Source organism: Phyllopteryx taeniolatus, chromosome 20, assembly GCF_024500385.1.
Source record: "Phyllopteryx taeniolatus isolate TA_2022b chromosome 20, UOR_Ptae_1.2, whole genome shotgun sequence".
In the NCBI taxonomy this organism is placed as follows: Eukaryota; Metazoa; Chordata; class Actinopteri; order Syngnathiformes; family Syngnathidae; genus Phyllopteryx; species Phyllopteryx taeniolatus.
The window spans coordinates 781,494-798,941 of NC_084521.1; the positions used below are offsets into that span (position 1 = coordinate 781,494).

Sequence of the window (17,448 nt, forward strand, 5' to 3'; positions counted from 1 at the left end):
CAGCCAATCACAGGCGAGCGCGTATCGACGTGCCCTGTGTCGTCATCGCCGAGGGAACCCCTGATCCCCACTTGAATGTGCAACCGTGACAATTACAAACTGTGCTTTCATGCAGTGATTCTCCAACTTTTTTTTTTTTTTTAATACTTGTCTCTCCACCATAATGAGCAACTTTCAAATAGGGTCGCGTAAGTGTTCATAAAAAAAAACGAGGCAGTGGTTGTGCAGTAATCCCTTGCCATATCGCAGTTCACTAATTGCAAAATTCAGTGCATCGCAGATTTTTTTATTTTTTTTTAATAGATCAGTGTTGTGCAGTTACTCACCTGCACATTCCTACTACAGTTAGCTTTATTGGCTTTTTTATTTTCATGCGGCACCAATGGCACACATAAGGACAAATGGGCTCTTGTTCTTTGCCGAAAAACAAAATTCACTGGGTAATCTCATGTATTTAGTAAATCACCTAATTGCTGAAGGATACAATGAACATGACCACAGTCAGCATTTCATGAAATAAATTCAAAAATATCAACCTGAGCCCGAGTTATAGCTAATGCACACACTCAAAACAGCATGGACAGGGATTTTCTACAACGACAGTGTTGTAGTTCAAACCATAACTGCAAAGAATTCTGAGAAGCAGCAGGATCTGCAGAAGTTGCCTACTTCCCCAAAATGCTTTGCTCTGACTCCATGGTCGGTGGGGACTGTCGCTGTGAGGTCGAGTGCCTAATGCTTGACGAAGGTAATAGCACATGTACATGACATCCTCATGGACTGAGGTTCGCGACATTCGAGTAGAGTACATCCACTTATTGCGTACATGTGTGGATGGCGTCCTTAAATTGACAAACAGAAGAATCGCACCTCTCTCAAGTACCACTCACTGGCATTAAATTGCATGTATGAAACGTTTACATTTATACAAATAACACAATAAGTAATTGACCGCTACTTGGCAGATGTTATCTATGGTGAGGCATTTCTGGAACGTAACACCTGCGATAAACGAGGGATGACTGTATTCCTCAAATGTTATTTCATATTATTGTAAACCACTGTGCCTGAATACAGGAAAATCTAAAACTGTATTTAAATAATGATTCAATTAAGAATGACTTCCACACAAAAGTTAAATACATATTGTAACTGTTTGAAAACGAACTGTTCTAACAGATTAAACGCAAACGTATTGATCCCAAAAGTTAAATACAACTAAATTAGATTTCAAAATACTTACTGGATTAAAAAAAAAAAAAAGTTGAAACCACTGTAACATTATGCTCAATTTCCACATTTAATTTGGCGATTCTTTCAAGTATCACTAGAGGGGGTACTTGTACCACTTTACCATCAGTTGAATGTTAACAAGCAAGTGCTTTGTTCTGTACTTTCTTCATACACAATTTACAGCACTGTACTGGACATTGATAGAAGTATTTACACTTTTTTTGTATTTTTTTTACATTAACTATTAAGCAGAGGTGGCAAAAGTACTAACATATTGTACTTAAGCAGAACAGATAATTTTGAAAAGAAAACTGAGACAAAACGAGACAATCACAAATCCTTCTTGTTGATGACAGCATCGAAAAATGCTCTTAAATAAGGCCATGAATGGGAAATATCTTGCTTCTCCGAATCGTCGTTAACACTCCCTGGTTCACGTCCCTCTATGTTGCATTTTCTCTCCGCTTTTTCAATCCCGAAATAGCTCAATTAATTAAAATCTGAACCATGGTTGACCTCACTTAATTTATGTTTTTTTTTTGGTTGAAAAAAGGTATCAAACCTATTTTGACAAAGGATTAGAAATTACAGATAGCCGATTTTCATGTTAATGTCAGTCAGTTAAATGCATCCTTTCACTCACTGTACAAAATAGGAACACGTTACCATTAGTCACATCAACTTTATTTGCCATTTCCAAACAACACACACACACACACGCACGCACGCACACCAAAATTGAAATGTAAGCATCACCTCTTGACACTCACAGACGGGTATTGGCTACATTAGTGGTTATGTTTCAAAAAAGGAAGTAAACATGAAGGTAGCATTTCAACCATGGCAAACATCCCCACCACCCAACCAAACATAGATATAGACTATATTGTTTTCTTTGTTATAGCATTAATAGAAAAAGGCAAAACAATTTATTTGAATCTGCTGTCTCACAAAACTTTCAAGAGAAATAAACTCGCGGTGGATATCTGCTTCACCCCCCCACCCCAAACAATGATTCAACTGTTAAGCCAATGATAGCAAGCACTACGGTGGTTGTTTGTTATTTTACTTTATTTTTTGTAGTTTTAGCAATGAGATCACACTGTGAAGATGCAGGCGGTACACTACTCTTTCCTTACAATTCAAAAGTAGACATTTTTCTCTGTCGAGGGGCGTGTGGTGTGCTGGAGGTTAGCCCTTAAATGAAAAATATCATACTTTGGCCCTCTTTCATCCACTTGCTAACATATTAGCTTCACCTCAACACGTAAAAGCTGAAAACACTCTCACCAGTGTGTGTGCTTTTCAATAAATACATACCACGGGCATTCTTTTGCATTTTCATGACATGAGTGCAATAAAGAAGCGGCGGAACACGGGGAGGATTTGAAAGATGAACTGCAAAGGAAAACGTGGTTCCGTGCGTTGCAGTTTTTGTGGTTGTTATTGTTGTTGCATAGACTCCCATAGTGGCCATCCTGTTATTGTGTAATTGGTCTCAAGGTAAGAAAGGCTGTGGCTCAGTTAACAGCAAAGAAAGGGAGTGAGGAGGGCAGTTTTTTAGTTGCTAAAATTGACATATGTTCTAAGTAGACTACTCACAAAAAGTTCAGGATGGACGGATTCGGGTAAAATTTCAGGTTGAACCTTTACAGATGAACTTAATTGGACTTTTTTAATGCACATGTCCAACTGTTGCGTATCTGTCACAGGAAGGCCTCGTAGTGGACGCCGTTGAAAAAGTTCATGGCTCAAACAGCTGTTATGAATGTTTAACTCCACGAATCACCCTTTACATTTCCAAGGCCGTCCACTTTTATCCCTTTCTGTGACTCTTCCAGTCTCTCTGTTGCGACCTGTCAATGACATTGTGTGACGCTTTCAGCTTAGTGGCCACTTCCTGTTTGATGGCAAGGTACCGTTTTGGGGTGTCACGCCTTGGTCTCATGATGTCAACGTGAAGAGAATGATGAAGACGAGCGTTTCCAGATCAATTCTTACGGAACCTGCAAATGTATCAGCCCATTCAGGGATCCAACACCTGTTGTGAATTTTGCCCTTCAGCTCCTTGTTGTCAAACAGCAAGTTGTGCAAAAAGTGCTGAAACCTTCAACAGTTGGATGGATGTACATTCAAGATTTTAGAGAGGTCAAATGAAGTTGGCCTGTGAAGATTGTTGTGCATTTTATGTTCATCCTGAAATTTCACCCAATAGCCGACTTTCCCAACTTTTTGCGGGAAGTTGTATTAGGGGATTTCATTCAAATGTGAGAATAAGGTCAGCTAAGCAGTCGATCGGCAGCGTCAGACTGGTGCTGGGCGACATTCAACACTGACAGCAAGTAGGCAGCGGTGTGCGCTGGACACAAGCTTGTTTTCAGATACAAGTGGGCACTTTTGCCCTTTTCTTTGGTGACTGAGGGGAATTCTTCATTCTGAATCCGTCCTGCATGCTTCTGATTCAATAGGGGATTCAAATTGCTTTTTACAGCAGCGTTGGGGAACCTTTGTCTTATGTTTTATATCTTACAAGCATTTGCGGGTTCAACTGTTCACTTTCTGAGGTGGTTTTTGTTTGTTTGTTTGTTTTTAGAGTTGTAAATGCTCTTGTGGGCCATATTCATAGAGTCCAGGTTAGCCCAATTAGGAAACAAATAAAGCAAAGACACGTAATATAGTGCTTAAAAAAAAAAGTTTGTCAGTTTGGTCAAATTGGCGTGGACGCAATCATTTGTGTACCTTCACGATGCCGGCGTAGCGTGACTCGGCTGGCCTGTTTGAGCACCAAAGATTACTTCATCACAAGTCAATAGAATAAGAGTTAAAAATAATACAAAAAAAGATCATAATGACAGTCCATCTCAAATGAGGTAGAAAAAAAAAAAAACAGGTGAAATGTTAGAATCCAGATGTGCGAAATACAATATGAGGAGTTAATAGAAGAGGAGGAAGAAAACCTAAAGCTAATTGTGGGTTAATAGTGTCGAAGGTGGCGGTAAAAATCAAGTGTTAATGTGTGCTGGAAATAAATATTAGTATTCTTTCAATTTTCCTGGCAGGACTTAAATGAATCTTCCAATGAATTCTCACTTTTTTAGGGATCATTCCCAAGTTCCGGTAATGATTTTTACCTTTACAGTTTCAACTTCAGCTAAAGCAGGGTACACGCATACCGATAACCGGGCCAAGTTTGAGCATCCTGAGCTCTCCTGGAGGAGATGTAGCATAATGAAGTGCAAGAAGAAGAAGCCGAGAAGGTCCCCTAGTAAACTGAAGTCCTTCCAACAGGACGGGAAATATATATGCCTATGAGGAATCACGTATGCTCTGTTTGAATGTGTTGCTGCTCCATGTGTGTTAAAGTAGCAGCTTCAAGGTGTAGAATTATTGTAACATTGATGCCAATTTGTTAGCCCATTCTATGGAGTTTCCCATTGAATGCTAGCATTAAGCTAGTGGACTTTTGTAATGAGTTTGTTTGGTAGAACATTTTGGTGTTTAAATGTACAATGATTAATTATCTTTTGTGTCGCTTTTATAGTAAACTTAACCAGGCAGTGACAAATAAACAGCTTGAAGCAGGCACGCTAGGTCTCTTATTTGCGAATGAGTCTTATTTTCCTCAAAGTGATGTTATACAATAGTCTCCCATATCTTGACAGCGACAGACTCAGAACAGGCACTAAGGAAAACTTGTATAATTGAATGTGTGTGTTAATACATTTAAATGTTTACAAGGTGCTTTTTTACGGTCTCTGTATATTGTTGAGTTTCCCCTATCGCAGGTGGGTCTGGAACATATACCCCAAGATAAAAAGGGAAAAAATGTGCACAACAGGCTAAAAGAGCAGTAAGCACACACTTGCTCATTTTTTCCTGCGTGGGGTCATTTCTCCTTTAAAAATCGGTTAAGATGGTAAATGTTTGTATGCGAGTAGCCTGCTTAAGTCTGTTTCAGCTTCATTAAAACAGGCGGAGGAAGAGACAGTCTACGTCAACAATTTTGAGTGTGAGCACGTTAAAGTTATTGAGCCTGTGCCGCCTCATGACTCCCCCTGACGGACGCACGGTCAAAAGCAGAGTGGGGGAGGGTTCAAATGAAAATTCAGAAAAATGGATATTATGTACACAAGCAGCTCTCTGGCTTTTTTTGTTGTTGTTGTTGCTGTTTGCCCACTATAAAATACAACACCTCTCCCGGATTCTCTTGGCCAAACTTTTGCTTTTCTTCTTTCCGTTCTTCTCTTTGCTGTCCTCCATCTTCCTCGCCCGGATCTCTCTCATCAGATCAAAGAACACCTGCGGGGGGGAAGAAAAAAAAAACAGGAAGCTTACAGTTCCCGTTTTCCACCGGAGAGAGAGAAAACGCTCATGGGACGGACCTTGTCGACGTTGGCCCGGGTTTTGGCAGAGGTCTCCACGTAGCACACCCCCCAATGCTCGGCGCGGGCCTTGGCCTCGTCGGCGTTCACCTGCCGCCGGTCGTCCAGGTCCGACTTGTTGCCCACCAGCAGGAAGGGAACGTTCTCGTCCTCCTTCACTCGCAGGATCTGCTCTCTGCCCAAGAAGAGGAGAAGGTGGAGGAATTGGCCGGGAGTAAGACCAATCAAGTGTTAGGCATGAGTGTGACCAATTAAACTTTTCTTTTTAGGGCAGTGCAGCATCAATAGTTTTTCTTATTCTAAATAAATGAAGGCTTCAGGAAATTGCAACTGTAACAATTTGGACAGTCTGAATTTGTTAATGCTTTGGCTCCACCTGCTTTGTTTTTGGGTTTTAGAAATTAATAAATAAAGGTACATTTTACCAAAGAAATTTCATCTGAAAGTAACTTTAGCAGGTAATAAATACTAATTAGTTGATGTGCAATGTATTTGTATTCAGATGTTTTGGTACAGTAGCTGGGCTCTCCTCTAACTTTTGCACTGGTTGCACCAGCGCACGATTTGGTCACACCCTTTTTTTGGGAGGTACAGCATTGACCATGGATGAGCCATCCATCCATTTTTTTCACTCCACACAGGCTAGGTCGGATTTGAACCCGCAACCTCAAAACTGTGAGGCAAAAGTGCTAACCGGTCATCCAACATGCCGCCATATATAATTTTTTTATCCCATTGTAAACTGTATTTTTATTTGATAATTTAACATTGGAAGTTTGTATTTTTTTTTGTTTCACTTGAAATGTCATTAAATCTGTTACATATTAAGTAATCAAGGCACATTTTGTTCCCTTACTGTACTCAATGTGAACCACATCATGACCAAAAAACCAAGGTATGTACAGACAAAACTGTGATGTTTGGTTTATGGTTACACTGCAATGAATTAGTGATTGTTGATTTTGACAAGTTTCCGTCATACCTGAAGTCTACCGTGGCCGCAAAGGACTCCAGCTCCGTGATGGAGAAAACGCAGAGGAAGCCCTCGCCGCTGCGGAAGTAGTTGTCACGGATGGCGGCGTAATCCTCCTGCCCGGCCGTGTCCAGAATGTCGATCTGAACCTCCTCGCCGTCCAGCACCACCTTCTTCCTGTAGCTGTCCGCTTTGGTGGGCTCGTAGTCTTCCACGAACTACCGCAAAAGCCGAAGAGAACAAGCGGGTACGCTGAACGTCAGATATTCTTTACTACGTCGACGTGAATGCGACACGCGCTTACCTCGTCGTACATGAACTGCAGCGTGAGGGCCGACTTGCCCACGCCGCCGCTGCCCACCATAATCACTTTGTGGAGGGCTAAAGAATTCTGCCCTTTGGGTTTAGCAGCCGCCATGGCTCCGAGTATCCAATGGGAAACGATTGTGAAATGAAGGCTGTTTGAATTAGACCAACAATGCCAGCTTCAGCAGCAGCTTTAAATCCTTGAGAAAAAAAGCAGGATAATTACATTTTCATCATGTCATCCATGAATGCCTGTCTCTGAATTAGGTGCTACAAAGACTGTTCATGGAAGACATTTCTCAATTCTTGGAAAAATTGGTGCCAGGATACTTCCGGATAGTAGAAAAGCAATTGACTACTCCTGACCTGAACTGTAAACATTTTTTTTTATATTCCTGTTACTTTGGAGCTTTGGCTTTTGCCACCCGTAAGTACGTGTGACATCGTGGTGAAATGTCCTCTTGGAACACCTTTTAAAAGCTTGTTTATAGCCACGCCAATGAACAGTTGACACAATGGATTTTGGTCGTGTGCAGACAAACAACAAGATGAACGTGCAAAAGCAATGACGTCATGGAATCAATGGTACTACAAGAATTTTACAAAACAGAAACTGCAAGAACAATTTGCTGGATTTTTTTAAAAAAATCGCTTTTATGCAGGGAACATTATTTAACATTAGCAAGCTGAAGTCCAGTCTAAATGGCCACTATACTCCTCACTAGTATTAGAATTCTGGTATAAGAAAGATTACATCCACGATGTTTGTATCAGGTGGTAGGGCACATTAAAAAGCTATAAAACATGTGAAATCTGTATAAGCAACATGCATTCACTTGGTTAGGATAAGCACAAAAGTCGCAAGATCGTGTGAAAACTATTAGCTGTGAACGTTTCAGTCAATATTGACTCACTTGTGTTATTCTAAGTGACTTGAATGACAACGTAGTCTCGGAAGGACAAATGAAATGTTTGTGTTGAATGCTGCCAAAAACCACAATGCGTGACGTAATGCAGTACGGTTATGGGATACCTGGCTGCTAGGTGAGTTTCTTAATTAACAATTATTAAAGTGGCAATTGGATTATTATCACAGCATTAATTCATTTGCTCATCTGAGACGTCAACACAGACACCCATAAAAGCTAGTAAACGTCAAATAATTCAAATGTCAAGAATTTGAAACTTCTACTAGCAACTTAGCAGCGCAGTTAAAATAATAAAATGGGTAAGAAGAAGAAAAAAACATTAGCAGGCTGTGTGGTGCACGGTGGGCGGTGCAACGACCAAAACGACCACTTTCAGCCTTAGCGGTGAGATGATGGTGATGACCGTTATCGTAAAGAAAAAGGAACCGACAGTCGTGACGGACAAAGGCCGAGGAGAAAATGCCACACACGGTAACAGATGTTCGCCCGGATCCTCCCTGCCTGCCCGGCCAGTTCGGACGGCGGCGGCCACTCTGTCGATTCAACAGCAGGCTAACCAGCAGCTAATCACAAGTCAGCGATGCGACGCTAAGCGACAAACGGCCTTATGAGAGATGTACTTCACCTAGCGGAGTTGGTGGAAGCTTTCACGTTCGGGACCGCCTCGGGCGTGCTTTTCAGTTGGCGTGGGTAAAAGAAAAAAAGAGACTTCCTTGCTGGCTGCTCGTTAGCTCATGGCTAGTTCCCCAACCTAGCTCGAGCCTGAGCAGCAGAGATGTGACAGGCGAGCAGGCAGCGGGCAGGGCTCCACTCGGCTAATCTCGGTTTCACTCGGCTACACTCGGCTTCGTGAGCCTCCGCCCTGCCTCCAAGTTTGCCCCACTCTCGGCTATTCTCGGCTCCCCTCGGTTTTGTGTCGCCCCACTCTCGGCTCATCTCGGCTACACTCGGTTTCGTGAGCCTCCGCCCTGCCTCCCTCGAGACTAAATCCAGTAAACTAATTTGTTGTAATTTAAATTTGCATATCTTTGCCCGCTCTTTCTCCTGTTGTTATGACACTTTTGAAATGCGTTGTGTGTCTCGTTTATAAAAATGTCTTGATCATAACTTCCATAATTGAGTAATTGCCTCATGATTTCTTTAAAAGGGTTGCCCGATTGAGTGGGCGGAACTAGGCACCGGGGAAAAAGACCTTCACGGGGCAGGTAAATGTGAGAAAATGTGTGTCAGACTTTTTTTACAGACTACTTCAAAGAAGTCTTCCCTATTTTCACAGTGATGAACTCCATTTTAGCACAGCTGCACTCAAAGTATGCGGCAAAGACATGGAATGAGACTTTCCAGCTGGTTAGAAGATGCATGGTCAGTCCTTTTGAAAGCTGTTTGCTACACTGCACCACATCCACTTGTATGGCAGGCCTGTTGAATGGTGACGATGCTAATGAGAGTGTGAGGTCATGTGCTGTACACATTCGAGCCATTGTTGTGAAAGTGTCACATGCCCCCATTGGATTGAATCAGTTTGAACCTCCAAAGCATCAATTCTCCTGTTTTGCTCAGTTGTAAGTGTGCTGCCTTCAGTTATTTGCATTGGAGGTCGCCCCACTTGCAGCTATACGCATTAAAGACAAAGTTAAAAGAGATTGAGGGATATTAGAACGACTAAAAAGTCTATATTTAAGGCTCCAAAAGAGGATTTAGTTGGGTGAGAAAATTCATTTTATGGCCAAAAGTAATTTAACAGACATCTTCGTCAGTTCACTTAACAGGGGTTGGTCTCGACCTCTTTTTGATCGATTTAAGATGTTGACAGTTTGGCGAATGCCCCTCTGGATTGTCCTGTACACTAAAAGGAATGAACGCGTGCACGCAAGGCCATCTCACTCTCCGTATTCTTGTTGACACTTTGTCAAGCCAAGTGTCTTTCCACACGGATTCCTTTGTCACACGACTGTTCCGTTGTTGTTGTTTGTCTACGGAGTCTCCACACAGCCATCGTCTTTATCTCATCATAGGACAAACCCCGAGATAACGCCGAACCCCGCCAGCCGCTTGTTCGATCTCTGGAAAGGCTCCGGGAGGTGTTTAACGGTAAACAAAAGGGCAATAGATTGCGTTGACCGAACACAGCTGATGTTCCGTTTGCGTATGTTTTAGTGTCCTCCATGAAGGCTGTGAGAGCTCGTTTGGAGGCGCTGGCAAAACAGCAGGGGTAATGACAAGGAAAGTTCCTGCTTCAATTTTGAGTCGGGCAACTATTTTTAACCTAGAGCCTCAACAATAGCAACCTGAGTAGAGAAATGCGCATCCCTCTTTTGTGTTTTATTTTGGCATCGCCTGACATTTGTGCTCTGGTGGCAGGATGGGCTTTCACGTTAGCGAGGCCACGTGCTACCTGACGGCTGAGCTGTTCTACCTGGAGGTGACGCTACTGCCGCGTGGCGGCGTGGAGGAGGTCAAGGTGGCGCCGCACGGAGGAGCCCCGGTTGTGTGTGACCGCAAACCGTTCGGAGTGCATGACTTTCTTTTTATTCCGCTCTAATATGAAAAATGTCTTTCAGAGTAGCGAGTCCCTCCTGCAGCCTCTCTGGTAAGCCTGTGCCACTTTATTAGGTACTCCTTACCCTTTTTGTCCGTCCGACCTCACGAAATGGGATTTAAGAGACTGCCAACGTCATTGAGGTTTTCGTCCAGGTTTAATAGCATGACACAGATGCTGCATTGTTCCTGTACAAATGTTTAGAAGCAGTTCTTGAAGATGTCATGCAAATATATTGAACTTGAAGTTAAACACAACTGAACTGTACTAGGGAAGTGATTTTTTTTTATTTTTTTTGGGGGGGAGGGGCACCAGTAGTTGTAATTGAGACGTCCCGAACTTTGAGAGTCACTGATTAACCTCTGCTCCCCTCGACAGGTGTGCCTAATCAAGTGGCTGACGCTGCTTCTCATTTGCTTTGTTTACCATCAACAGCTCAAAACACTTTGCAGAGTTCTCCGCTAAACTCAAAGACCTCGTCAGCCAGTACGACTTCCCTGGAGACAAGTACTAATATTCATAGTATTTAGTCTTGGAATACTTGGAAGTGAATTTGTGACATTTGTCGTTTAACAACTTTGTTTTCCTCTCAGGGACGTGAAATTCAAACTATTCACAGCTCTACAACACCTCGGGAAAGACATGCAAGTGATGTCGCAATTGCCCCGGTGAGTGGATTCATGTTGTTTCAGGGGCCCGCTGATTAGCACATGAATTGTAAAATTGGGGGGGCAAATGCTTGCAGGGGGGCAAATGACGGCAGCCGCCAGACGGACACACTTAACGACGGCTTGCTCGGCTGTTTAATTGCCGGAAAAGCCGGTAAATGATGACAATAAGACAAAATGCAGAACCAAATTCTCTTTTTGATACAAGTGTTTTTTTTTTTTTTTCAGATTGTCCATTGACCATCCAGTTCTACTCTGTCCCAACCGGTGATGCGAATAGAAGTGATGGTGCGCATTCAGGCGAAAAGCAGGCGGCCCAGGTGGCTGTGGTCTCCAGTCATGTGACGCACAAACTTCAGATGGCGTCAGTCGTCCAGCTGCCTCTCCTACTGGACCCCGAAGGGTAAAGTCGATTCATTCTGCATCCCACGACAATAAACCCCCATTTATCACTGGTTTAAATTCCTGACCTATCCATGATTTAGAAAGACCCTATAATATCGAATTTTTATTTTCTTTTATTTATTTAATTTTTTTTAAAACATTTTCCCCTTCCCACATGCTTTTGGCCCCCAAATACTGAGCAATGCGGTCGAAAGCGACTGAACTGGACTGCTGTGGGGGGAAAAAATGCAGCAGAAAAACTGTGACCCGATATCGGGTTTGAGGGGCCACATACGATTTCCTGTAGTGAATTATTGTTTTGTTGAACGTGAACTTCTACAATGTTTAAATTTCCTTGGCGGACATGTACAAATAAACCACAGTTTTCCCGTCTTCTCCCCGACGAGCGAAGTGCCGCACGAGATGTTTCCCGCATGCTTCGTGCTCCGCCTGCAGCCGGCCGTACCCGTGCTGACGACTTTTGTTGACAAGATCAACCAGATTACAGGTCTAAATATCTTTTTTATTTTATTTTATTTTTTTTTGTGACTCGATATTACTCCACACAATTGAAGTCTGTCTTTTAGTGTCCACGACAGTTCAAAAAATTCAAATAAGTCAAAAATATGATCAGTTATAAAGATAATATTGAAAGTTTCTGCTACTAGTAATGTGTCGATGTCAACCAATGCCCAGCTCCACTAGGAGCACGTGGTTATGCTACTAGTGTGTAAATGTACATTAACCCCGTCTCCGTCGCGGGGTTACATTCCAGACTCCCCCCGTGAAAAGTGAAAATCCCCGAAATCGAAATCCCCTCTTTGAATACATAAAGCCACATTGTTTCTTTCCCAGAGGTTGCAGTACCAGACGCCGAGTTGCAGTGGGCGCAATTTCCCACTCTCCTGCTGCGAGCTTCAAAAGGTTTCCAAAATCCAGAGGACGAGCACGATCGCATATTCACCGTGGTACGTACTGGAAAGAATTCTGACGCCGTGCCATCCCGTCACGTGAGCCATATGATGACTGTTCACCGCGTGCGCGTGTCCAGCTTCTTCCCGGTGACGTCGCGCACGCTTACGTCTTTCCCGGAGCGTCGTGGGAAGCGCCCTGCCACGCGGGCACCCTGACGGACTGCGTCCGCTTCACCCGCCCCGCCCACGTGCCGCGCCTGGTGGAGGTGCTGCGGCATCAGTGCGCCATCAACGCGCTGCTGCGGAGCTGCACGTCCCGGGCGCCGGGTAGGCGGGATTGACGTCCAATCTCCTCGGCCGAGGTCCTAACGTCGAATCTGGTTTAGTTTCAGATTGCGAGCAACACTTTGAGGTCCGTCCAGAGGCTGACAACGGCTTTTCTGTGACGTTCCACTGGCCAAACACTGACTCCCTCGCACTTTGTGAGCTGCCCCCCCTCCCCCACACACACACATTTAGGAATGCTTTTCTGTGATATCACAAAAACATTAGCCGTAAAAAAAACAAAAAACTGCTAATAAAGCCAACTATTAATAATCTTCTTGTTGACAGTGCTGGTGAGGATTCCAGATTCTCACCAGATTACATGCAGATTATACGGTGCTGGGATTGGAGATTCCTCACTGGATGAGTTTGTCTCCGGCATCATGAACGGGTATCTACCTCGGTTTTTGCCTTTCAGAATAAAATGTTGACTTAGAAAAAATAAAAATCTTGATTTTTATTTCGATTTAAAGAAGTTTTTTTTTTTATTACGAGTGACGCACTTTGTCAGCTCACGTCTCACTCCATATAAAAAAAAATACAATACTTACTCTCCTGTTATCTCATTTACCAAAGTGTTACAATTAACTATAGCCACGGAACTGAACAGAAACGTCACTCTGTAAGATCTCCAATTTTCAAGTGCACACTCCTACCCGAGTCGTCTTTTGCCCTAACAAATTACCCCAAAAATAAATGTCCAAATACAAAATGTCTAAATATTCTACAAGAAGCAAGGCATCCTCTGTATATTGAATAAAGGATCGGGACCGAGCTCTGTTGCAAAGAGCCAAAATCCAAAAATACTTGACATCCCCACCCCTGAAAAAAAGCTTTAGAATTGCCTGTTGATGCCAAAAATGGCCCTATTTTCTACTATACAAGGTCATGGCCTGACTAAATGAACACCTGCCCTTCACACTCGTATAGAAAAGCAAATATTTTCATATTAGACAGGGCTTTGGTCAGAGCACAAAAAACTGTAAACTGGTGAGCTTTTCAGCAAATAACAGAAGATTTGTTAAAAAAAAAAAAAAAAAAAAAAGGACCTAGCGAATGCTGAAAGGTGTTTACTGTATTTAAAAAATAAAAAAAAAAGTCACTGCTCCTGTGATTTTGATTTTATTTTTTTTTTTGGTTGGTTTTGTTCCAGGTGCATGTCCATCCCGCTGACCCTGCAAACATTGTACGGGAAAATAAAATCCGCGACTCCTCCCGACTCGGAAAAGGTCCCCTCGACGCCCCTGTGCGTGCCCACTGAAGACGCCTCGTCTGTGTCCCAGAGCGCATCGGAGGAAAGCTCTGCCCGGCGGCTCCCCGACGTAACCGCGAGTCTCGCCGCCACGGGCGTCTTGCCGCGCTGGCTGACCACAAACGGCCAACGCTGACAGCTGCTCTACTTTTACTACTTATAGATTCCCAACACATTTTGAACGATCAATAAATATTTCCACTTAACTGACTGTTTACTTTGCATCAAACCAATTGGGACGGCTGTGCTCGCTAGCTACAAACTTGAGTCCACACATGCAGATAATTGGGCCGATTTTGAGCGGGTTTCAAAAGTGTCTTAAAGGTCGTCCTGAGCAATTATCCTCAGGGCCGACAATCGTAAATGTTAATTAAACCTGTTAGGTAATTATAAATACAATTCCTCGTGTGTGTGTGTGTGGTCGACACTGTGTTGGGCCGAGCCGTGGCCCGAATGCGACGTGGAACAGAACTACAGTGGAAGCCCTGCTATACGCTATCTTTTTTTTGTTGTTGTTTGTATTGCTTTTTTTACAGTATACTACAAGCACCCCTCCTTGAGCAGTCACCTTATTGTGGTGGAGGGGTTTGTGTGTCCCAATGATCCTAGAAGCTAAGTTGTCTGGGGCTTTATGCCCCTGGCAGGGTCACCCATGACAAACGGGTCCTAGGTGAGGGACCAGACAAAGCACGGCTCAAAGACCCCATATGATGACGACAAACAATGGACTTCGTTTTCCCTTCCCTGAACGCGGGTCACCGGGGCCCCCCTCTGGAGGTGGGGCTCGAAGGCGAGCGCCTGGTGGCCGGGCCTGCACCCATGGGGCCTGGCCGGGCACAGCCCGAAAGGGTAACATGGGTCCCCCTTCCCATGGGCTCACCACCTGTGGGAGGGGCCATTGGGGTCGGGTGCAGTGTGAGCTGGGCGGTGGCCGAAGGCGGGGACCTTGGCGATCCGATCCCCGGCTACAGAAGCTGGCTCTCGGGACGTGGAACGTCACCTTTCTGGCAGGGAAGGAGCCCGAGCTGGTGTGTGAGGTTGAGAAGTTCCGACTAGATATAGTCGGACTTGCCTCCACGCACAGCTTGGGCTCTGGTACCAGTCCTCTCGAGAGGGGTTGGACTCTCTTCCACTCTGGAGTTGCCCACGGTGAAAGGCGCCGAGCAGGTGTGGGTATACTTATTGCTCCCCGGCTCGACGCCTGTACGTTGGGGTTCACCCCGTTGGACGAGAGGGTAACCTCCCTCCGCCTTCGGGTGGGGAGACGGGTCCTGACTGTTGTTTGTGCCTATGCATCAAACAGCAGTTCAGAGTACCCACCCTTTTTGGAGTCCTTGGAGGGGGTGCTGGAGATCGCTCCCGCTGGGGACTCCATCGTTCTGCTGGGGGACTTCAATGCTCACGTGGGCAATGACAGTGAGACCTGGAAGGGCGTGATTGGGAGGAATGGCCCCCCCGATCAGAACCCGAGCGGTGTTCTGTTATTGGACTTCTGTGCTCGTCACGAATTGTCCAAAACGAATAGCATGTTCAAGCAAAAGGGTGTCCACACGTGCACTTGGCACCAGGACACCCTAGTTCGCAGTTCGATGATCAACTTTGTGGTTGTGTCATCGGACTTGCGGTCGCATGTCTTGGACACTCGGATGAAGAAAGGGGCGGAGCTGTCAACTGATCACCACCTGGTGGTGAGTTTGCTCCGATGGTGGGGGAAGATGCCGGTCTGACATGGCAGGCCCAAACGTATTGTGAGGGTCTGCTGGGAATGTCTGGCAGAATCCCCTGTCAGAAGGAGTTTCAACTCCCACCTCCGACAGAACTTTGCTCATGTTCCGGGGGAGGCGGGGGACATCGAGTCCGAGTGGACCATGTTCTGCACCTCCATTGCTGAGGCCGTAAGGTGGTTGGTGCCTGTCGTGGCGGCAATCCCCGAACCCGTTGGTGGACACCAACGGTGAGGGATGCCGTCAAGCAGAAGAAGGAGTCCTATCGGGCCTTTTTGGCCTGTGGGACTCCTGAGGCAGCTGATGGGTACCAACTGGCCAAGCGGAATGCAGTTCTGGTGGTTGCTGAAGCAAAAACTCTGGTATGGGAGGAGTTCGGTGAGGCCATGGAGAAAGACTTCCGGACGGCTTTGAGGAAATTCTGGTCCATCCTCTGGCGTCTCAGGAGAGGAAAGCAGTGCACCACCAACACTGTGTATAGTGGGGATGGGGCGCTGCTGACCTCGACTCGGGACGTTGTGAGTCGGTAGGGAGAATATTTCGAAGACTTCCTCAATGCCACCGACACGCCTTCCCATGAGGAAGCAGAGTCTGGGTTCTCTGAGGCGGGCTCTCCTATCACTGGGTTTGAGGTCACCGAGGTAGTTAAAAAGCTCCTCGGTGGCAGGGGCCCGGGGGTGGATGAGATTCCCCCGGAGTTCCTAAAGGCTCTGGATGTCGTGGGGCTGTCCTGGTTGACACGCCTCTGCAACATCGCGTGGACATCGGGGACAGTGCCTCTGGATTGGCAGACTGGGGTGGTGGTCCCCCTTTTTAAGACGGGGGACCGGAGGGTGTGTTCCAACTACAGGGGGATCACACTCCCTGGTATTCAGGGGTGCTGGAGAGGAGGGTCCGTCGGGAAGTCGAATCTCAGATTCAGGAGGAGCAGTGTGGTTTTCGTCTTGGCCGTGGAACAGTGGAACAGCTCTACACCCTCGGCAGGATCCTCAAAGGTGCATGGGAGTTCGCCCAACCAGTCTACATGTGTTTTGTGGACTTGGAGAAGGCGTTTGACCGTGTCCCTTGGGGAGTCCTGCGGAGGGTGCTTCGGGAGTATGGGGTGCCAAACCCCCTGATACGGGCTGTTCAGTCTCTCTACGACCGGAGTCAGAGTTTGATCCACATATCCCATATATCTCTCCCTTAGAGATAGGGTGAGAAGCTCGGTCATCCGGGAGGATCTCAGAGTAGAGTCGCTGCTCCTCCACATTGAGAGGAGCCAGATGAGGTGGCTGGGGCATCTGATTCGGATGCCTCCCGGACACCTCCCTGGTGAGGTGTTCCGGGCACGCCCCACCGGGAGGAGACCCCGGGGACGACCCAGGACACGTTGGAGAGACTACGTCCTTCGGCTGGCCTGGGAATGCCTCGGGATCCCCCGGAAGAGCTGGATGAAGTGGCTGGGGAGAGGGAAGTCTGGGCACCCCTGCTCGAGCTACTGCCCCCGCGACCCGACCCGGATAAGTAGTAGAAAATGGATTGATGGATGCATGCATACTACAAGCAAGAATTTTGAGTTGTGCACTTTGAGTGTAGTACCACTTGGTGCCACAACAGGCCGGGCAGGACTGAGCTCTACTGGAAGAGATGCAGCATCATTAAGAGCAAGAGGAAGAGGCAGAGAAGTTCCCCGCATCAGCTCCGTGTTCCCACAGCGGAGCGAATAGCGTGGACTCCTGCGTATTTGCGGTTCAGCATTTTTTAATTCACCAATTGTGGGTTTTTGGGGGTGTAACTTTATCTCCTGTTTTTTTTGTAGAAACCCATCCTTAGTTTTT

At 45.6% G+C, this 17,448-nt stretch overlaps 2 protein-coding genes across 3 annotated transcripts; one reads left to right on the top strand and one right to left on the bottom strand.

Moving 5' to 3' along the window:
• Positions 1-1,895: 1,895 nt before the first annotated feature.
• ralaa (v-ral simian leukemia viral oncogene homolog Aa (ras related)) lies at positions 1,896-8,759 on the bottom strand. The gene is made up of 5 exons (XM_061758334.1): positions 8,449-8,759; positions 6,893-7,094; positions 6,598-6,806; positions 5,616-5,790; positions 1,896-5,532 (listed from the first exon to the last, which is right to left on the bottom strand). Exons 2-5 carry the CDS (start codon positions 7,004-7,006, stop codon positions 5,410-5,412), a joined length of 621 nt encoding a protein of 206 aa, XP_061614318.1. The 5' UTR covers positions 7,007-7,094; positions 8,449-8,759; the 3' UTR covers positions 1,896-5,409.
• On the top strand, positions 8,158-14,110 carry zgc:111976 (mediator of RNA polymerase II transcription subunit 1-like). Of its 2 annotated transcripts, XM_061758331.1 has the most exons (17): positions 8,158-8,294; positions 8,971-9,028; positions 9,100-9,185; positions 9,839-9,914; positions 9,981-10,035; positions 10,185-10,311; positions 10,385-10,413; positions 10,798-10,869; positions 10,956-11,030; positions 11,108-11,184; positions 11,259-11,433; positions 11,798-11,922; positions 12,270-12,382; positions 12,466-12,655; positions 12,715-12,810; positions 12,941-13,043; positions 13,806-14,110. In XM_061758331.1, exons 1-17 carry the CDS (start codon positions 8,283-8,285, stop codon positions 14,038-14,040), a joined length of 1,704 nt encoding a protein of 567 aa, XP_061614315.1. In that variant the 5' UTR covers positions 8,158-8,282; the 3' UTR covers positions 14,041-14,110. The 2 variants fall into 2 exon arrangements, with proteins under 2 accessions (XP_061614315.1, XP_061614316.1); XM_061758332.1 differs by lacking the exons at positions 8,158-8,294; positions 9,839-9,914; positions 9,981-10,035 and having other exon boundaries at positions 8,977-9,028.
• The last annotated feature ends 3,338 nt before the right edge of the window (positions 14,111-17,448 follow it).

Coding starts and splice junctions, on each gene's coding strand:
- zgc:111976 (XM_061758331.1), top strand. Junction 11,185..11,258: donor TTTAATTGCCGGAAAAGCCG/GTAAATGATGAC, acceptor TTTTTTTTTCAG/ATTGTCCATTGACCATCCAG. Junction 12,811..12,940: donor CACTGACTCCCTCGCACTTT/GTGAGCTGCCCC, acceptor TCTTGTTGACAG/TGCTGGTGAGGATTCCAGAT.
- ralaa (XM_061758334.1), bottom strand. CDS start 7,006: ATGGCGGCTGCTAAACCCAAAGGGCAGAATTCTTTAGCCCTCCACAAA. Junction 6,807..6,892: donor TGCAGTTCATGTACGACGAG/GTAAGCGCGTGT, acceptor CTTTTGCGGTAG/TTCGTGGAAGACTACGAGCC. Junction 5,533..5,615: donor CCCGGGCCAACGTCGACAAG/GTCCGTCCCATG, acceptor TCCCCCCCGCAG/GTGTTCTTTGATCTGATGAG.